Source organism: Phyllobates terribilis, unplaced genomic scaffold (assembly GCF_046119375.1).
Source record: "Phyllobates terribilis strain yellow unplaced genomic scaffold, ASM4611937v1 Scaffold_3__8_contigs__length_932513732, whole genome shotgun sequence".
Lineage (NCBI taxonomy): Eukaryota > Metazoa > Chordata > Amphibia > Anura > Dendrobatidae > Phyllobates > Phyllobates terribilis.
In genome coordinates, this window is record NW_027362763.1 from 568,493,256 (window position 1) to 568,515,920 (window position 22,665).

At 43.9% G+C, this 22,665-nt stretch overlaps 1 protein-coding gene across 1 annotated transcript in view; it reads left to right on the forward strand.

The window, feature by feature from the left end:
- Positions 1-22,665, forward strand: part of LOC141257186 (scavenger receptor cysteine-rich domain-containing protein DMBT1-like) — a 458,733-nt gene that overhangs the window by 140,770 nt on the left and 295,298 nt on the right. Inside the window, exons 8-11 of the mRNA XM_073671423.1 lie at positions 1,218-1,232; positions 1,310-1,463; positions 2,931-3,136; positions 5,057-5,077. Of these exons, the coding sequence (XP_073527524.1) occupies positions 1,218-1,232; positions 1,310-1,463; positions 2,931-3,136; positions 5,057-5,077 (396 nt within the window). The remainder of the gene's footprint in view (positions 1-1,217; positions 1,233-1,309; positions 1,464-2,930; positions 3,137-5,056; positions 5,078-22,665) is intronic.

A 22,665-nucleotide genomic window follows, 5' to 3' on the forward strand; every position in this document is an offset into this window, starting at 1 on the left:
AATTTGTTATCTGTTTAAAACACACCTGTTCACACACTCAATCAATAACACTCCACCATGGCCAGGACCAAAGAGCTGTCTAAGCACACCAGGGAAATAATTGTAGACCTGCACAAGGGCTACAGGACAATAGGCAAGCAGCTTGGTGAGAAGGCAACGACTGTTGGCACAATTATTATAAAATGGAAGAAACACAACATGATTGTCAATCTCCCTCAGTCTGGGGCTCCATGCAAGTTCTCGCCTAGTGGGATAAGGATGATTCTGAGAAAGGTCAGGAATCAGCCCAGAACTACATGGGAGGACCTTGTCAATGACTTGAAGAGAACTGGGACCACAGTCTCAAACATTACTGTTAGTAACACACTACGCTGTCATGCATTAAAATCCTGCAGGAGACGCAGGTGAATAATGGGGGGGAAACATTATACTTTGGGGGTGCTTTTCTGAAAAAGTGACAGGATGTCTGCACCGTATTTAAGGGAGGATTGATGGAGTCATATATCTCCTTCCCTGCATAAGAGCATTGAAGATGGGTCGCGGCTGGGCCTTCCATCATGACAATGACACGAAACGCACAGCCAGGGCAACCAAGGAGTGGCTCCATAAGAAGAACTTCAAGGTCCTGGAGTGGCCTAGCCAGTCTCCATACCTGAACCCAATAGAAAATCTTTGGAGGGAGCTGAAACTCAATGTTGCCCAGCGACTGCCCCAAAACCTGAATGATCTGGAGAAGATCTGTATGGTGGAGTGGGCCAAAATCCCTGCTGCAGTGTGTGCAAACTTGGTCAAGAACTACAGGAAACTTCTGACCTCTATAATTGCAAACATAGGTTTTTGTGCTACATATTAAGTTCTGTTATTCTATTGTATCAAATACTTATTTCATGCAATAAAATGCAAATTAATTATATAAAAATCATACAATGTGATTTTCTGCATTTTTTTAGATTCTCTCACAGTTGAAGTGTACCTATAATAAAAGTTACAAACCTCTCTATTCTTGGTAGATGGGAAAACTTGCAAAATCAGCAGTGTATCAAATACTTATTTTCCCCACTGCATCGTGCCATTTAAAACTCCTTTTTAGATTACAATGTTTAAAATGAATATACAAGCATTATTATACAGCATTATACTAATGGAAAGTAATATTAAGACTATTGTAAATACAGCTATTAACATGAGTTTTCATTTTTATCTTACCAATTCCTTAGGCCAGTTGACTACAGGTATGTTAAATATATTATTTTTCTTTTATTATCATCATGCAAAGAATTTGCAGTGACCAATTCTTAATTTGTTTTAGTTTCATACACAAACTGTGGTGGTCAACTGACCGAAATGAATGGGAACATAGCAAGTCCATTGTATCCAAACTCTTATCCTGCAAATAGTCACTGTATTTGGGAAATACATGCACCAACAAACTACTACATAAGCCTTACATTTGTTCATTTTGAGTAAGTAATTTTCTTTTCATTTTATTTTGTGTTTTTATAAACCATTGAAGTTACAAACAGAATAATGATTTAAATACTTGTTACTGTTGTCCAAGACAGAAATAATAGCAAATCATGAAAATGTTGATGTATTATATATATGACTCCTACTTTCATTTTAAACAATGTACCAGTTGAATAGAGATCATATGTTACTAGTACTTACTACCATAGATGTTGCATAAAACCAAACATTTTCATTGGAAGGGATCAATCAAATGACTGATCAACTATAAAGTGTCTCGCCTCTTATGTTCATAAAGAGACATCATCCTTCTATAACACCCATATGTCTTAAGGGGGAAAATAAATAAATAATTATTTTATTGAGATAATCCATTGAAAAAAATCACTAGTATATGCCATCACTTTCTTATCAAGGATTTCCAAGTGGCAGAAATCTGGTTTCCCACTGATTTTTAGATTGAAAAGGCTGCATAACTGGTTGAGCAATGTGGTACCTTAAAAAATCGATTTAGTTAAATGCAAGAGTGTTGTCCTGTGAATGAGGCCACAGATCTAAGCCAATGTGCTGAGCTCTTTATTCAAAAAAAAGTGTGGGCGGTCTTGGCAATTTGAAAACTAAAGATGAAAAAGTGATGGCATATGCTAATGATGTGATTTTATTTTCCTTGATAGGAAAACTCATTTAATGTCTTCACATTGAGGATGACTACTAAAGTTAATTCAAAAAGTCATAGGAATCATAGTAGACTCAATTTAAATGTTTGTGTTATAGTTTATTAAATTGAGGAAAAGTGAACTTTAACATCACTAGGGGAATAATAGCCTGCCAGAGATGGCATACTGTAGGTCTGTACATAAAGAGAAACTAAACTATTTTTATTTGATTTATCTTCCAGGCATTGCAAAGTTATGCATTTTTGTAATATACTTAATTACCTTTGCTTCTTTCTTTCCAAAAACACTATGTTGCTCTTCTGTTGCTGCTGTTGTGAGCTGCTGCTCGGCAATATCTGCTCATTTTATTCAAGAAATCTGTGCATAAGAATTTCCATGTCTAAGTCTCTCTTCGTATTTGATAAAACTATTGTTACTGCTATCATGATCATTTCCAACAAACAATAAGTTTAATGTCTACATTTAAAGATGCAATCAAATGAGAAGTTAATATTTGCTTGTATGTAGTTTGACCGCTAAACATACACTGGCCAATAATCTATAACAGTATTCACAAGGCACAATTTATATATATAATCTAAGAAAAAAAGCATATAGTGTCCATTCAGAGTTAAGCTCTTTTAGTATAAAACTACCTTGATAAATTTAAAGGTGAACTATGGGTTCATGCATAGTCTGTGGACAAACCATGCAGCCTGGAAGCCATTTATTTTTTAAACTCCTTTTAATGTGCTTCACTTTCTGTTAGAATCTGCTTGTAGCCGTTTTTTTCTTTTATTTTCACAGTGTCGAACCTCATCCACGTTGTTTCTATGACTGGGTGACTATATATGATGGGATTCCTCAGTTTTCTCCTGAAATAGCAAAACTTTGTAATGGAAACGATTTGCTCTACACATTCTATTCATCTTCTAACATCTTGAGCATTGAGTTCATAAGTGACTCCGTTGAACATCTCAGTGGCTTTCTCGCAGTGTTTTCATCAATTTATGGTTAGTATTACAATATGATAAAAGTATGCCGTATTACTGAATACCTACAAAAAAAATACAAAAATAAATTGAAGAGACTGAACTGTGAAATTCTTGCTATCCTTATTAAAGGGGTTGTTCCTTTTTAATTAAAGGGAACCTGTCACCAGGTTTTCCCAATATAAACTATGGCCACCACCTTTTAAGGCCTCTTTTTCAGGTCCCCATTCCCCTCTGCTTAGCACAACATAGCAAGCCCTATCCCCCAATTGCACTCCTGCGCAGGCATACTTTGCTCTGCCTTGCTAAATTTCTTCTGTAAAAACAATGAACACTGTCCGTTTTTCCTACATGTTCCGATGACTGCTGGAGTTTCCAGCAGGCATAAATTTAAGCGGGTCATCCCCTTTCTGCTACTTTTTTTGCCCCAGGCTCAGTGATATGTAATATAACAAATTGAGCTTTACTTACCCACCCCAGGTTCAGCACTACCATCCTGCTACCTCAGTCTCTATTGATCTACTGCAGCAGTGAGGCCAATCACTGAGCTCAGTCATCCATGCTGGTTGCATAATTTGAGCCACTGAGCTCAGTGATTGACTGCAGCACTTTTGACATGATGTCACCACTGTCAAAGCAATAACACCTTTTAATTGCTTCATGATATATGATGTAAACAGTTCATGCGTTTGAAGTGGACTCCAAAATTTTTTGGTCACCACAACTTTGCAATAAAATGCAATAAAAGGTGATCAAAACATCGTATCTCCCAAAAATGGTATCAGTAAATATGTCCGCTCAGGGTGCAAAAAATAAGCTCTCACACAGCATCATAACGTGAAAAATGAAAATGTTAAGAGTCTCGAAAATGGCAATAAAAGCAAAACTTTTTTTTTTTTTTTTACAAATTTCCACATTTTTTTTCACCACTTAAATAAAAAACACTATACATGTTTGGTATATGCATACTCGTATTGACCTAGAGAAACATATTGCCAGGTCAGTTTTACCACATAGTGAACACAGTAAACAAAAAAAACAAAATACTATTGTGAAATTACACTTTTTGCAATTTCAACACACTTACTTGGAATTTTTTTCCAGTACACTATGCGGTAGAATGATTGGTGACATTCAAAAGTACAACTTGTCTCACAAAAAAACAAGCCCTCATACGGCTATATTTACAGAAAAATAAAAAAAATTCTGGGTCTTGGAAGAAGGGGAGGAAAAAATTAAAATGAAAAAACTGAAAATGACCATGTCATGAAGGGGTTAACCTATTAAGGACCTGAATATTTTTCATTTTTAGGCTTTTGTTTTATTCTCCACTTCTTCCAAGAAGGGTAGTTCAAATGTCCATGTAGTCTCGTGGACTGAGTGGTCCATAAAAAATTACGGAAATATGTCCAATTTAGATCCGAGTCTCAGACCAAACCTCGCCAATTACAATTTATGAGAACATGGAAAAACATTTTTCGCAGACTGTTTGATAGGAAAATCTTCTAATCAGTTGCTGCAAAATTGAGTTTTATGACCATCCTTTAAAACATTGTAATGGATTCACATTTAAGTTTTATGAAAATGCTCCCCAATATTCAAAATATAATAACTGCATGTCTGCAGGAGATCTTTATGTTAGATTATGTAGGCTAATCCTTCTTGGTCTTGTTGGAGCTCTTTCTCATTATTAGTTAGATTATGAAAATGCTCCACAATATTCAAAATATATTAACTGACTGCAGACATTACTTCAGGTGATTTTTAGGTGAGAAATCCTTCTTGGTCTCATTGTAGTTCTGTCTCATTATTGGTGATACCCTTCTGTTTTCCAGAAGTATAAATATATAAGAAGACAAATGGTAACAGAAGAAATATGAGTTTGAGGAAATAAATTTTAAATCATTTCCAATCTAAATTGTCATTTTTTTAATTTCACAGGTCTTCCTACAACTTTCCCAGGTAAAATAAATCTAATTATTCATGTCTAAAATTATAAAACAGAACTGTTTATAATGTATGTAAAAACTGTAATCTACTGATAAAATACAAAGATACTTTCATAGAATACTAAAAAGTGATCTTGTAGCACTTACAAAACTGAATGAGCAATTTCAGGAACCATGAAACATAATAGCTCCATGGATTAATGAAGGCAGGCTGTGTAATCTATTTTCATGGACTCCTCTTCTAGTACTAAGTGTTCTCCATGCTTATACTCTGACACCTTAAGTCTGTCCATGTGTTCAGTGCAGGAGAAGTCCTGCTATGTTGTGGATTTTTTACAGTTAGTACCAATATCATAATCACATTCACCAGAATTATAGATACTTAGACGTTACTGTATATATATATATATATAACACAACCCTTTTTCTGCCACTGCCTGTTAGTTTAGCACATTACATTCTCAGACTATTTCTGATGAGTTTTTAAATAATTCATATAAACATTACCTAGAAACAATTTTGCGAAAAAAACAAGTTATGCACATTAAGTCGGCAGTAAATCTTCAAAATACAATCGTTTTCATTTTGGTGTACATTTACCAAATGTGCATCAGTATATTTTGTTTCCAGAGGATCCACTTCTTTCTTCAGGTCAGAAATGGCCTCTTATCCTAAAACAGATCATTGAAGTGAATTTGGAAAATGTTAATTTACACCACTATACTCTGTGCAACACATATACAAGGCTAACATTAGCCAGCCCTTTCAAAAATATAGAAAAACAGAAATAACTAAAGACATTTTTTAAACATGTACCAAAGTGATTTTTACAGGATGACTTAAAGGGAACCTGTCACGTCTTAGTTGCTATGTACACTGCCCCCAATGGTTTGTTAGTGATGCAATGTGCATCACTAACAAGCTGTTTTCATGAAAATCGGTGTTAGTGTAATGATTTTATAACATTTTATATACAGTACAGACCAAAAGTTTGGACACACCTTCTCATTTAAAGATTCTTCATGACTTTGAAAATTGTACATTCACACTGAAGGCATCAAAACTATGAATTAACACATGTGGAATTATATACTTAACAAAAAAGTGTGAAACAACTGAAAATATGTCTTATATTCTAGGTTCTTCAAAGTAGCCACCTTTTGCTTTGATGACTGCTTTGCACACTCTTGGCATTCTCTTGATGAGCTTCAAGAGGTAGTCACCGGAAATGGTCTTCCAACAATCTTGAAGGAGTTCCCAGAGATGCTTAGCACTTGTTGACCCTTTTGCCTTCACTCTGCGGTCCAGCTCACCCCAAACCATCTCGATTGGGTTCAGGTCTGGTGACTGTGGAGGCCAGGACATCTGACGTATCATCCCATCACTCTTCTTCTTTGTCAAATAGCTCTTACACAGCCTGGAGGTGTGTTTGGGGTCATTGTCCTGTTGAAAAATAAATGATGGTCCAACGAAACGCAAACTGGATGGAATAGCATGCCGCTGCAAGATGCTGTGGTAGCCATGCTGGTTCAGTATGCCTTCAATTTTGAATAAATCCCCAACAGTGTCACCAGCAAAGCACCCCCACACCATCACACCTTCTCCTCCATGCTTCACGGTGGGAACTAGGCATGTAGAGTCCATCTGTTCACCTTTTCTGCATCGCACAAAGATACTGTGGTTGGAACCAAAGATCTCAAATTTGGACTCATCAGACCAAAGCACAGATTTCCACAGGTCAAATGTCCATTCCTTGTGTTCTTTAGCCCAAACAAGTCTCTTCTGCTTGTTGCCTGTCCTTAGCAGTGGTTTCCTAGTAGCTATTTTACCATGAAGGCCTGCTGCACAAAGTCTCCTCTTAACAGTTGTTGTAGAGATGTGTCTCCTGCTAGAACTCTGTGGCATTGACCTGGTCTCTAATCTGAGCTGCTGTTAACCTGCGATTTCTGAGGCTGGTGACTCGGATAATCTTATCCTCAGAACAAGAGGAGACTCTTGGTCTTCCTTCCCTGGGGCGGTCCTCATGTGAGCTAGTTTCTTTGTAGCGCTTGATGGTTTTTGCAACTGCACTTGGGGACACTTTCAAAGTTTGCCCAATTTTTCAGACTGACTGACCTTCATTTCTTAAAGTAATGATGGCCACTCGTTTTTCTTTACATAGCTGCTTTTTTCTTGCCATAATACAAATTCTAACAGTCTATTCAGTAGGACTATCAGCTGTGTATCCACCTGACTTCTGCACAACAAAACTGATGGTCCCAACCCCATTTATAAGGCAAGAAATCCCACTTATTAAACCTGACAGGGCACACCAGTGAAGTGAAACTATTTCCGGTAACTACCGCTTGAAGCTCATCAAGAAAATGCCTAGAGTGTGCAAAGCAGTCATCAAAGCAAAAGGTGGCTACTTTGAAGAACCTAGAATATAAGACATATTTTCAGTTGTTTCACACTTTTTTGTTAAGTATATAATTCCACATGTGTTAATTCATAGTTTTGATGCCTTCAGTGTGAATGTACAATTTTCAAAGTCATGAAAATACAGAAAAATCATTAAATGAGAAGGTGTGTCCAAACTTTTGGTCTGTACTGTACTTTGTCTTACCTGCTCGTATTCAGTCATAGGGGTGTGATTCTCAGATTCAGATTGCATCACTAATAACGCTATGGGGGCAGTGTACATAGCAACTAGGATGTGACGGGTTCCCTTTAAAGTGTAACTGTTATTTTAGGAGAACTTGCAGTACAATGTTGGTGTCTACCTTTAGCTCCTCCCCCCTTCTCTCCCATAACCTCTCCATAGAAGTCTTTGTGAAAGTCTGTATTCACTGAAGACAGATTTTACCTGTGAACTGAGATTATTGAGAATAAAAGATCAGTTCAGAAAGAGAAAAAAAGCAGATTTCTTTGATAAGATATATTACAAAGTTTCTAATTTTTACACATGCTATTGATATATGAAAAAAACATGGTATTTTTTAAGGCTTCCAGTAAAATAGCTCTAATCAACTCTAAAATAGCTCTAATTAATATGACAAAAGCCAAATTCTCAATTATTCCAAATTCTTTGACATTTATAAAACAGTCCTACGGGAACCTGTTGAGGCTCAATATCACTAGAGATGAGCAAACCTCTCAAGGTTTGATTCGTTTCAGATCGGCAAACTTCCTGATGTTCTCTGAGCAATTCATCAAACATATCCAAATCTCATTGGATTCAACGGGAGGCAAAAACCAAACGCATACACAACACCTTCAAAGGGGCCCAAAAGCTGCCAAAACAGATCAAATCAGGGGCAGACACCAGGAAATTAAGCAATTAACCCACAGTACAAATTTTATAATGGCGCAGCAGCAGTTAGCCATGGGCCATGCATGAGGTATCAGGGTCTGGGCCAACATTTACAGCTTTGAATTTAAGTTCAAATTAAGACAAAGTGGGTGAGGGATCAGTGTATGCCTTCTCTGCTGGGAGCCCCGATACCACATGCAACAGCTCAAGCTGCTTTTCTGTTTAGCCACACTCAGGTGGCACAAACATCAGTTTCATAAAGTACTATTGGTACAAAAATTTAAAGATAGTAACAAAGGTAGTTGACTGAAAGTAAGTGAAGGCCTGCCTGTTTGGGAGCCCTACTGCTACAGGCAACACACAAGAATGAGACCCAACTTGGAGTCTCCAAATTTCCAAACAATAGGGGCAGACACCACCAAAGTGGCATCAATTTTACCAGAGTAGAACTAGTATAATGGGCCACTGACACCCCTTCCACTACAGCCAACCCAGCAGATGGAGACCCAATCAGGAGTCTCCACATTTCAAAAATTAGGGCCAGACACTACCAAAGTGGCATCAATTTCACTAGATGACCTGGGGCTGCAATCAGTGGAAGCAAGCACACAGCAACCTTGCTTTTTGCAGAAGCGTATCCAGGCCAGGAAAGTGGTGGAGAAATTGCTGTACCACCAGATTGAGGACATGAGCCATGCAAGGCACATGTGTGAGGTTGCCCCGGTGTAGGGCCGCCAGCAGGTTCGCACCATTATCAAACACGGCCTTCTCTGGCTCCAGATTCAATGGAGACAGCCATTGCTGAAACTCAGCCTGGATAGCTGTCCACAACTCTTCACCCGTGTGACTGCAGTCTCTAAGACATATTCATTTTAAGACTGTCTGATTGCGGTGAGCCATGGCTGCGCAGTAAGGAGGTGGTGGAGATTTGCTCTGCACTGTTGGAACGCGTGTCTCATTAAGGCAGAGGTTGAGGGTGCAGGTGGAGGCCCTAGAGGAGGTGGAGAAGGCAGAAGCAGTGTAGGAAGTGTTCGATACAAAAGTTTGTCCCGCAATCCTTGGGGATTCCAAGACTTGTGGAACAGCCCCTTCCCTGCCTGCCCCCACAGCCACCAGAGTCACCCAGTGCCCAATCAGCAATATGTAACGCCCCTGGACTGCGATGGCCATCAGCTTTCGGAAACTGTCTGTATCCACCAGGCAGAAAGGCAGAATTTCTGTGGCCAGCAGATTGGAGATGGTGGAGTTTAACCTCTTAGCTTTGTCATGTGTAGGATGAAACAATCAGTCACAACTGTGGGACCGAGGGCTAGCTGCAGTGCTGAGAGTGGGTGGGGTCGGGTGAACAGGACAAACTGCTGGGCCGTGAGTGAGATGCAGGTGGAGATGTTACGGTGGATTGAGAAAGATGTGGTGTGCTCGGTGAAGCAAAAGCCGCTGGAATGTCCACTTCCATTACAGTTGATATGCTCTCATTTAGGTTGACTGGAGTAGATAAACAAGTCGAGGTTCTGCTGCCAGAGACCTGTGTGATAACACTTGGCATGATGACGAAGGAGGGAGAAGCAGCAGATGCGGTTGATGGGGCAGCCGATGGTTGGTGAGGCCCACTGGTCCGCATTTCAGTTTTGATTGCGCATGTGACAGTTCATGCATGTAGTAGTCAAATTATTGCAATTTTTACCTCTACAGAGTCTATTTTTGCAAAGTTGGCAGATAACGTGAGTTGACTCATCCTTTGCGGTCTCAAACAAGGCCAAGGCTAGGCAACCCTCGCCGCCCCTCTGAGCTGCAGACCCATGACCACTGCTGGCCACAGCCACAGTTGTGGCTGAGAATGCAGTGGTTGCATCACTCAGTGTCCGTGCGGTAGGCCACAACGTAACCTCAAATCCCTCACCCTCCACCTCTTCAGATGAGCTATTCAGCTGCGTGCCTCTAGGTTAACACCAAGTGGGATCTACGACCTCATCATCATTCTCTCTGTTCTCCTATTCCTCACCCTGAAAGTCACCCTCCTCCTCTTTCTGCCCTGACAGCACAGTACAGTCTGGGTGTGCCTCAGGTATCTGAATCTCATCAGGATCAACTACCCCTACTGGGGTTAACGTCTGGTGAAGAGGGTCAGGATTCTGCTCGGACCCTACTTCATCTTGCCCTGGATGCAACATAAAAAATTTTGGCCATCAGTACAGATGCTTTCCTCCTCATGAATCTGTGGATCTTTTGAGCCGACCTCTGATGCCCATGGTATAGAATTTGTGAACAGTTCTTCAAACTTGCCCATCTGTGGTTCGCTACAGTCAGTTAGGTGGTTGGAGAGTTGTGACGTGGGGGGAAGCAAGGGTAATTGGGGTGTCACCTCTGAGTACTGTACTGTGTGTGATGTTGAGGTGGAGGAAGAGGAGAAGAGGCCACTTGATGCAGTGCTTTCCATCCACTAGAGCACATTCTCTTTCTGGCCCTCATCTACAACCCCTGGCAAAAATTATGGAATCACGGGGCTCGGAGGATGTTCATTCAGTTGTTTAATGTTGTTGAAAAAAAGCAGATCAAAGACACGGCACAAAACTAAAGTCATTTCAAATGGCAACTTTAGGGCTTTAAGAAACACTAAAAGAAATCAAGATAAAAAATGTGGTACTCAGTAAAGGTAATTTTTTCAGACCAAGCAGAGGGCAAAAATGATGGAATCACTCAATTCTGAGGAAAAAATGATGGAATCACCCTGTAAATTTTCATTTCCAAAACTAACACCTGCATCAAATTAGATTTGCTCTTTAGTCTGCATCTAAAAAGGAGTGATCACACCTTGGAGGGCTGTTGCACTAAGTGGACTGACATGAATCATGGCTCCAACATGAGAGATGTCAATTGAAAAAAGGAGAGGATTATCAAACTCTTAAAAGAAGGTAAATCATCACTCAATGTTGCAAAAGATGTTGGTTGTTCCCAGTCAGCTGCGTCTAAAATCTGGACCGAATACAAACAACATGGGAAGTTTGTTAAAGGCAAACATACTGGCAGACCAAGGAAGACATCAAAGCGTCAAGACCGGAAACTTAAAGCAATATGTCTCCAAAACAGGAAATGCACAACAAAACAAAAGAGGAACAAATGGGAGGAAACTGGAGTCAATGTATGTGACCGAACTGTAAGAAACCGCCTAAAGGAAATGGGATTTACATATAGAAAAGCTAAACATAAGCCATCATTAACACCAAAACAGAAAAAAACAAGGTTACAATGGGCTAAGGAAAAGCAATCGTGGACTGTGGATGACTGGATGAAAGTCATATTCAGTGATGAATCGCGAATCTGCATTGGGCAAGGTGATGATGCTGGAACTTTTGTTTGGTGCCGTTACAATGAGATTTATAAAGATGACTGCACGAAGAGAACATGCAAATTTCCACAGTCATTGATGATATGGGACAGCATGTCAGGTAAAGGCAATGGGGAGATGGCTGTCATTACATCTTCAATAAATGCCCAAGTTTACATTGATATTTTGGACAGTTTTCTTATCCCATCAATTGAAAGGATGTTTGGGGATGATGACATCATTTTTCAAGATGATAATGCATCCTGCCATAGAGCAAAAACTTTCCTTGAAAGAAGTCACATAAGGTCAATGTCATGACCTGGAAATAGTCCGCATCTCAATCCAATTGAAAATCTTTGGTGGAAGTTGAAGAAAATGGTCCATGACAAGGCTCCAACCTGCAAAGTTGATCTGGCAGCAGCAATCAGAGAAAGATGGAGCCAGATTGATGAAGAGTACTGTTTGTCATTCATTAAGTCCATGCCTCAGAGACTGCAAGCTGTTATTAAAGCCAGAGGTGGTGCAACAAAATACTAGTGATGTATAGGAGTGTTCTTTTATGTGTTTGTTTTTCATGATTCATTCATAATTTTTTCCTCAGAATTGAGTGATTCCATAATTTTTTATCTTTGCCTGGTCTGAAAAAAATTACCCTTACTGAGTACCACATTTTTTATCTTGATTTCTTTTAGTGTTTCTTAAAGCCCTAAAGTTGCCATTTGAAATGACTTTAGTTTTGTGCCATGTCTGTGATCTGCTTTTTTTCACCAACATTAAACAACTGAATGAACATCCTCCGAGCCCCGTGATTCCATAATTTTTGCCAGGGGTTGTACAAGGAATACCGCTGTGCGGCTGCCATAGAAAGGGAGTTGAATAGCCCGTTCAGTAACAGAAGTTGTCAGTTGTCTTTGGATATGACTAGTGTTGAGCGAGCACTAAAATGCTCGGGTGCTTGAAGCTCGGGCCAAGCTCACCATGATATTCAGGTGCTCGACCCGAGCAACGACCCCAATGTTAGTCTATGGGAGACTCGAGCATTTTTGCGGCGGCACCCCCGGCAGTCTGTAGAAAGCCTAAAAAGTGCCCAAAACGAGAGTGACAGTGCTCAAAAGATATGGGGACAGCATGGGCATCGCCCCAGGAAGCATTTCTGACCCCCAGGTCACTGCTGTCAACAACGTGGTCAGAGGTATTAAGCCACTTTAACGGGCTCACAATAAAACATTCAAAAACAAAACTGAAACAGTTTTCATGTGAAATATGTTAAGGAACTTCCTTTCCAGGGTAAAGACTTGTGTATAAGGTAAAATAAATAACCCAAAAAAAAAAATACTCCTCCACACCTTGGGCTATGTTCACAAGTAGCATTTTTTATGTGTTTTTGCACTTTTGTATTGCTTTCAACCGTGACAAATGCATTCACCGGGAAATGTCATTTTAACATTTTCCAATCTTATCTGGCCATGTGCTGTGTGACACATGCATACAGTGCTGAAAATTCATGGGAACAGCATGGGGAAGACCCCTGGAAGCATCTCTGACACCCAGGTCACTGCATAAAAGTGTGCCCATCAGAAGTGATCCTTTCCGCATCCGAGATGCAGACTTGCAACTATTCCCGTGCAAGTCCTTGTCCTAGGGCAGTGTTCAATTGTACCTCCCCCATTCCTTGCAATGCAAGCGCAAGTATGGCTGCGATACCATACTGCTAGCTTGCTTGTACTTGAAATGGGGCCTTTTAGTTTGGAGGAGGCCGAAGCTGGCCACTACCTCATGGCTGCTTCGGCAGCGAGGTATCCATACTAAGTCCCCAGCCGCCCGGCGGCCGGGTGTCCACACTCGGTCCCCAGCCGCCAGGGGGCAGCCGGGTTTCCATACTTGGTCCCCAGCCGCCCCGCAGCCGGGAGTCTATACACAGTCCCCAGCTGCCTGGGGGCGGCCGGGTGTGCATAAATGGTCCCCAGCCGCCGCTATTTCTCCTTGAAACTTCCCCCACACTTTTCTTAGCCTGGCCTGCTTTAGGGCAGCATTGGACGAGCCCACCAGAGAACCAGACTCCTCCGGTGGGCCCTGGCTTCTCCATCAGGGGAGTTGAGATTGCCAAGGTGAGGAGCATGATGATGATGATAGAAGTTAGCGTCTGCTTTGTTTTCTTGGAATGCAAGCGCATATATGTAGTAGCGGCTAGGCCTGAGGTGGTCAGCGTTTTGGCGCATATCCTACCTCCTCCGAGGATTGCTGGATGTTTTCCTGCTACTATCACAGTTCTATGACTCCCGTTAAAACAAAGCTTCAGGTGATGAATGATGGATGAGGTGGTGTCAAAGGAGAAAGAGTGTTATGTACACGCCCGGACTGACTGGCGTGTGCGTGTTTAGTGATCCCACTGGACCATGAACCGGAGAGTGCCTGTAGGGGCGTAACTAAGTATCTACCCGATCCGACCAAGGTCGCACGACGGCTAACGACGCCAGTGCACCAGGGAGAAACCGAGCAGAGGGACCTGGTGCTACACCAGGTCAGATCCCGGACACGGCTGTTGACCCACACCGGAGAATACAGGAACAGGCAGGTTAGGCTGGTACACTGACTGGTGGGTATAGGCAGGCACGGCAGGTATGCAGACAGGCGGGCACTGGTAAGCATGACTGGTATGCAGGCAGGGAGCACTGGCACGCTCGGCTGGAGTGCCGACAGGGAGGTACTAGCAGGTTGGAGCACAGACTGGATAAGGTCCAGTACAGACTGGGACTCAGGAACAGAACCGCAGATGCGATAGACAAACAGAGCAGAGCGAGGCCGCCGGAGTGGTGAACAAGAGCAGAGCAGGGCGAGACCGCTGGAGCGGTGAGCAAGAGCAGAGCGAGACCACCTGGAGCGGTGAGCAAAGGCAGGGCAGAGCGAGACCGCTTGGAGCGGTGAGCAAAGGCAGAGCAGAGCAAGACCGCCTGGAGCGGTGAGCAAAGGCAGAGCAGAGCGAGACCGCCTGGAGCAGTGAGCAAAGGCAGGGCAGAGCGAGGCCGCCTGGAGCGGTGAGCAAAGGCAGAGCAGAGCGAGACCGACAGGAGCAGTGAGCAAAGGCAGAGCAGAGCAAGACCGCCTGGAGCGGTGAGCAAAGGCAGAGCAGAGCGAGACCGCCTGGAGCAGTGAGCAAAGGCAGAGCAGAGCGAGACCGCCTGGAGCGGTGAGCAAAGGCAGAGCGGGCAAGAACCACCGGAGCAGTGAGCAAGGCAGAGCAGGCAAGAACCGCCGGAGCGGTGAGCAAGGCAGAGCAGGCAAGAACCGACAGAGCGGTGAGCAAGGCAGAGCAGGCAAGAACCGCCGGAACGGTGAGCAAGGCAGAGCAGGCAAGAACCGCCGGAGCGGTGAGCAAGGCAGAGCAGGCAGGAACTGCTGGAGCGGTGAGCAAGGCAGAGCAGAGGGGACAGGGCTCTGTTCACATGGAACAGACAGGAAGGGAAAGGCAGAACCAGATACACACAAGATGCTTGCAATGAAGTATCGAGTGGACAATAAACTCACAAACGGAAGTACAGCGACAACGAGTAGGAGTTAGGTGCAGGTACAGACTCTGCAGAAAAAGGGAAGATATGGACAAAGAGAAAAACAGGAAACAGGCTAGGAGAGTGTTCAGACAGGAACTGAGTGTTCAGACAGAAACTGACACTGCAGTAAGATAAAGGAGAGAGTCTGGGTATGCGGCCCCCAGAAGAGGCGGAACGAACAGGCTAGGAGCGTGTTCAGACTGGCCTGGAAATACAGCCTCCAGGAAGGCAGACAGACAGGCAAGAAAACACAGACCACAGGTCTAGGTATGCGGCCCCTAGAAGGCGGGACGAACAGGCTAGGATACAGTTCAGACAGGAACTGCTACTGAAAGAGAAACAGGAGCCAGTCTGGGAATACAGTCCCCAGAGTGGTGGAAATAGACAAGAACAGAACAGGACCTGGCACATTCAGAGTCAAGGAGAACACTGAATGATAGCGTTGCTCAGGCATCAGCTTCCAGGTGAAGCTGGTTTAAATATCCAGTGACGGACAGCAATAGGCTGAGGACGCATTAGGGGTGTGCCCGCAGCAGCTACAAGAAGCAGAAAGTAATCAGGCCGCCGCCCTAAGCAGCCAGAACAGAGGCAAACAGACAGCATGGAGGGAAGCCAGGCTAGCAGACTGGACCGATGATCAAGTTTGCGATCTTGCATAGTGGGAGATGGTGCCCTATGCAAGAACGCCGCCAGGTATGGTACAAAGAGCAGGAGGAACAGGGACCATTCACATCAATATCAGGCCATTCAGCCACACATGTCTTGTAGGATATGTTTCTGTACCAAAAGGAGCGGTTCGGCTACACAGTTATAGGGCATGCAGTGAGTGCAATGCCTAACAAAAATTTCGAGGCACTCCAATGCCCCTTGGAAGTGACATGGAGGTCAGAGGGCCTTAACTTAACCATTTTTTTCCATTTACAGCAACTGGGTCTCCTGTGCACTGTTGGCCTAAGTAGTGAATGGAAGGCTTTCCAAAAATTATGAGGAACTGCAATGCCCCTTGAAACAGACGTGGATTACAGCATACTAAAAAACTTCTACCCATTATTGGGGAGTGGGTCTCCCTTAGTGTACACCTATGCATTGAAAAGCAACAGCTGACTAAAATTAGGAGGAAATGCGATGCCGGTTTGAAGAATGGTGGAGGTCGCAGTGAAATAAAAAGACAATATCAATGCCCCTTGGAAAAGTGGTGGAGGTCGCAGTAGCTTAACAAGACGGTTTTAATGCCCCTTGGATGAGACGTGGAGGTTGCAGTAGCTTAACAAGACGGTTTTAATGCCCCTTGGAAGAGACGTGGAGGTTTCAGAAGCTTAACAAGATGGTTTTAATGCCCCTTGGAAGAGACGTGGAGGTCGCAGTGGAATAAAAAGACAATATCAATGCCCTTGGGAAAAGTGGTGGAGGTCGCAGTAGCTTACCAAGACAGTTTTAATGCACCTTGGAAGAGACGTGGAGGTTGCAGTAGCTTAACAAGATGGTTTTAATGCCCCTTGGAAGAGACGTGGAGGTTGCAGTAACTTAACAAGACGGTTTTAATGCCCCTTGGAAGAGAAATGGAGGTTGCAGTAGCTTAACAAGACGGTTTTAATGCCCCTTGGAAGAGACGTGGAGGTTGCAGTGGAATAAAAAGACAATATCAATGCCCTTGGGAAAAGTGGTGGAGGTCGCAGTAGCTTACCAAGACAGTTTTAATGCCCCTTGGAAGAGACGTGGAGGTTGCAGTAGCTTAACAAGATGGTTTTAATGCCCCTTGGAAGAGACGTGGAGGTTGCAGTAGCTTAACAAGACGGTTTTAATGCCCTTTGGAAGAATGGTGGAGGTCGCACTGGAATAAAAAGACAATATCAATGCCCCAGGAAAAAGTGGTGGAGGTCGCAGTAGCTTAACAAGACAGTTTTAATGCCCCTTGGAAGAGCCGTGGAGGTTGCAGTAGCTTAACAAGATGGGTTAAATGCCCCTTGGAAGAGCCATGCAGTACAGCATCTTAAAAACATTATTCCCATTATTGGGGAGTGGGTCTCCCATAGTCTTTGCCTATGCCTTCCAAGCAAAAGCTGCCAAAAATTAGGACGGAGGAACTTGCAATGCTGGCAACACGGACCACTTTCACCCTGGTGGCATAGTGGTGGTAGAGGCTGAGGATAAGGAGAAGAGCAAAAAACAGCCGAAATGAGGAAGCGTATACCCATGTGTGGGTGTGAAGCGGTGCATGTGAATACACCTCCCGAAATAACACAGTGGATTTGACTTTATGTTACTCTGCTGTCATTTGGTGGTGATGAGAAGTCTGGCCCAATCCAGCCCTTGTTCATTTTGATAAGGGTCAGCTTGTCAGCATTGTCAGTTGACAGGCGAGTGCGCTTATCTGTTATAATTCCCCCATCAGCACTAAAAACACGCTCCGATAACACGCTAGCGGCAGGGCAGGCCAGGACCTCCAAGGCGTACAGAGCGAGTTCAATCCAAGTTTCCAGCTTGGACACCCAATAATTAAAAGGCACAGAGGAATCACGGAGGACGCTGGTATGGTCGGCAAGGTAATCCCTCACCATCTTTTGAAACTTTCCACTCCTTGTGAGAGTACCCCGCGCCTCAGGGCCTGTAAGCTGGGCGGGTCTCAGATAACTGTCCCAGAACATTGACAGTGTTCCCCTGCCTCTGCTGGATTGGAGTTGCGTCACTCTTGCCTGTACGCCTTGGTTGAGCAACGAACTGTGATCTCTGCCGCTAGCGTGTTCAGATGGGAATTTTTTTAACAGTTCTGCAGCAAGGGCCTTCTGGTACTGCCCCATTTTTGTAGACCTCTCCACCTCAGGAATAAGAGAGTGAAAGTTCTCCTTGTAGCGGGGGTCTAAAAGTGTCACCAACCAGTAATGACTGTCACCCAACATTTTGACAACGCGAGGGTCACGGTTAAGGCAGCGTAACATAAAGTCAGCCATGTGTGCCAGACTGGTAATGGGCAAGACTTCCGTGTACTCACCAAGATGACGACTGACCATGCTCTCCTCCTCCTCCTCTTCCTCCTCCTCCCCCCTGTCCTCAGGCCACCCACGCTGAACCGACGGTATGACAGTTGTACAGGTACTACCGAATACAGCGCATGATAGCAGCTTCTGTTCTTCCTCCTCCTCCTCCTCCTCTCCCTCATTGTCCCCCAATGCACATTGTGATGAGATGAGGCTGGGCTGTGTGTAATCGCCCGCTACAGCTTCTTGATCCATCTCATCATACTCTGGCTGCAATGCCTCCTCTCTAATTCTCTGCAGAGAGCGTTGCAAAAGACAGACAAGTGGGATGCTGACGCTAATGATGGCGTCATCGCCACTCACCATCTTGGTGGACTCCTCAAAGTTTGTCAGGATGGTACATATGTCAGACATCCAGGTCCACTCCTGAGGTCTTATGTGTGGAGTCTGACCTGAATGTCGACGGCTTTGTTGCAGCTGTTACTCCACAACTGCTCTCTTCTGCTCACAAATACTTTGCAACATGTGGAGGGTAGAGTTCCAATGTGTGGGGACATCACACACCAGTCGGTGTGCCAGAAGCTGCAAACGCTGCTGCAACACAGCAAGGGCGGCGGAAGCTGTAGCCGACTTGCGAAAATGAGCTGACAGGCGGCGTACTTTGACGAGCAGATCTGGCAACTCGGGGTATGATTTAAGAAACCACTGAACCACGAGGTTAAGCACATGAGCCAGGCATGGTACGTGTGTGATCTCGCCTCAGAGCCGCCACCAGGTTATGGCCATTATCACACACGACCATGCCTGGATGTAGGTTCAGCAGTCTCAGTCACAGATCTGCCTGCTCTTTCACAGCTGTCCACAACTCACAAGCAGTGTGAGGTTTATCACCTAAGCTTATGAGTTTCAGCACAGCCTGTTGCTGCTTGGCTGAGGCAGTACTGCAGTGCTTCCAGCTTGTAACTGATGTGGTGATATCTGAGATCGAGGCTGAACATGAGGAGGAGGAGGATGATGTGCAGGAGCTGTACACTGTGGGGGCAACTCTGACTGACATAGGGCCCGCAATCCTCAGTGTGGGGAGGATGTGTTCCGTCCCAAAGTCCGACTGGGTCCCGGCATCCACTATGTTTACCCAGTGTGCCGTCAGGGAGATGTACCGTCCCTGGCCACAAGCACTTGTTCACGTGTCCGCTGTCAGGTGGACTCTCCCAGTAACTGCATTGTTGAGGGCACGGCAGATGTTTTGGGACACGTGCTTGTGTAGTGCGGGGATGGCACACCGGGCAAAATGGTGTCGGCTGGGGACCGAGTACCGAGGGATGGTCACCGCCATAAGGTTGCGTTGGCTACGAATTTGTGCTTTCATTCAAAGCTCTGGGATATGGACAATTGAATGCTGCAGTGGGACGTGGACGTGGACGTTGATACTGCTTCTTGAGAAACTGCCATAAGAAGTGAAGACTGAGAGGAGGGGGCATCTTTGCATGCAGTATGGACAGTGGATTGCCTTGCACGCACAACAGGGGGTTCTGTCACATGCACAACAGCGGAAGAAGCAGTGGTGACACCCGCTGACACTGGTCGTGGACCCTGGGGTTTGCCCCACAAATTCGGGTTCTTTGCTGCCATGTGCCTGATCATGCTGGTGGTGGTCAGGCTGGTAGTTTTGTCACCCCTGCTGATGCTGGCATGGCAGGTGGTACAAATGGCCTTTTTGGGGTTATCAGCAGAATCTTTAAAAAAATTTCAGACTCTGGAAGACCTACTGGTTGTACTGGCAACGTCCCTCGTGTTGGTGTTACGGGGAACTGTTGCCCGCCTTCTGTGTGCGGCCACCACACTGCTTCTTCCTGCCTGTTACGGTATTCTGCCTCCCTCCCCCTGTGTGCTCCTGGCCTCGCTCTGCATGTACTCCTGCCACGTTGAGTCAGTTACTAGATCATCCACCACCTCCTCCTCTTCCACTTGCGCACCACGATCCTCCTCCTCACTTCGTGGCAATTGTGTCTCGTCATCATCCACCTCTTGTGACAAATTGCCAACGTCAACTTCCTGTGGCTGTGGCTGTTCAAATATCTGGGCATCGCTACATGGGATCTCCTCTTCCACCACTTCAAGCGGAGCAGGCGAGGGGCACAAATATGGAAATGGACCAGTGAACAGCTCTTCAGAGTGTCCAAATGTGGGATCAGTTGCTGTCTGACGACACTCGGCATGGTGGGAGGAAGGAGCATCAGGGTGAGGAGAAGTATGCGGTCGAGACTAACGGCTACTAAAACTTGACCGTGTGGAAGACAGACCGGAGGTGGTGGTGCCCAGGTAACTGGAAGTATTATCTGCTATCCAATTAATAACCTGTTCACACTGATCAGTTCGCAATACTGGTGTTGTAGTGTGGTTCCCTAGTAATTCGGTCAAGAAGTGGGAAAGATAAGATGTGGCTGTTGGTTGTGGCACATTTTCACCTTGGCCACGGCCCCATCCTCTACACCCACCATCACCAGAACATCCAGTTCCACGTCCCTTGCCACGCGCCTTGCCCATTGTAAATGAAGTAAAATAGCTTACACTCGCACTATCAATGGAAAAAGGGTAATAAAAAGGAGATTAGAACCGTGGAAGAGGAAAACCACAGTTCTATTTGTCTGGCCTACACCAGAACCTTTTAAACAGATATATTTGTGACTGAACAGACAGGGAGACACTATTACTGTTTACAAAAACAGGATAATACAGAGATTTGACCCGTGGAACTGCAAAACCACAGTTATAGTTATGTGGCGTACACCAGACTCTTTTAAACAGATATATTGGTGTCTGACCAGTCAGGGAGACACTATTATGGGGTTTTTTTTACAGCAAAAAATGCCAAAAACAGGATAATACAGAGATTTGACCTGTGGAACTGCAAAACCACAGTTCTATTTTTCTGGCCTACACCAGACTCTTTTAAACAGATATATTGATGTCTGAACAGTCAGGGAGACACTATTACTGTTTTTTTTACAGCAAAAAATGCCAAAAGCAGGATAATACAGAGATTTGACCCGTGGAACTGCAAAACCACAGTTATAGTTATGTGGCGTACACCAGACTCTTTTAAACAGATATATTGGTGTCTGACCAGTCAGGGAGACACTATTACAGTTTTTTTATACGGCAAAAAATCCCACAAACAGGATAATACAGAGATTTGACCCGTGGAACTGCAAAACCACAGTTATAGTTATGTGGCGTACACCAGACTCTTTTAAACAGATATATTGGTGTCTGACCAGTCAGGGAGACACTATTACAGTTTTTTTTTACGGCAAAAAATCCCACAAACAGGATAATACAGAGATTTGACCCGTGGAACTGCAAAACCACAGTTCTATTTTTCTGGCCTACACCAGACTCTTTTACACAGATATATTGGTGTCTGAACAGTCAGGGAGACACTATTACAGTTTTTTTTATGGCAAAAAATGCTAAAAACAGGATAATACAGAGTTTTGACCCGTGGAACTGCAAAACCACAGTTATAGTTATATGGCATACACCAGACTCTTTTAAACAGATATATTGGTGTCTGACCAGTCAGGGAGACACTATTACAGTTTTTTTACGGCAAAAAATGCCAAAAATAGGATAATACAGAGATTTGACCGGTGGAACTGCAAAACCAAAATTCTATTTTTCTGGCCTACACCAGACTCTTTTAAACAGATATATTGGAGTCTGAACAGTCACAGACACACTCAATTTTTTTTTGGGGGGGGGCGGCGGGAATACCAAAACGTTAATAAGATGCGTATTTGGACAGTCTGACTGAGGGAAAAAAATACAGGATTTAGATGAAAAAAATAATAATTTTTCCTGACCCCTGAGACCGGGGTGATAAGTGTAGCAATTTAACCAACAGGAGCACACAGGACTGTAATGCAGCGTTTGCTGGTATAACCACTGCGTCTCCTATACAGCCTGCCTGCTTGCCTGCCTGATATCTGGGATGGATATTAGTCTTGAGAAGGACTGTTTGTTTGATTTGGCAGGCTTTAGAGACCCTACACTACCTATTTTGCACTATATATCTCTCCCTAACTCAGCAGCACTGACCCTACACTGGCTGATCCAGAGCGACTGTGTCCAAGATGGCAGCACCCGGTTTTAAATACTCGAGGTGACGCTGTGCGGCCAGCCAATCACTGTAATGACCACAAACAACATGACTTCGCTTTTTCCCACTCATGTTGCTCAGATAGTGTAGTAGGAGCACGATATTAGCAACAAAAAATTATTTTTTTACTGTGGACGAGGTCTGTATACAGCAGAATATATGCGCCAAAAAATTGCAAGCTGAGATGTGGCTTTCTGTATCATGTTGAGGCCTGATTACTGCAGAATATATGCGCTAAAAAAATTCAAGTTGAGATATGGCCTGCTGAATCATGTTAGTAACAGAAGAAATTAGATTTT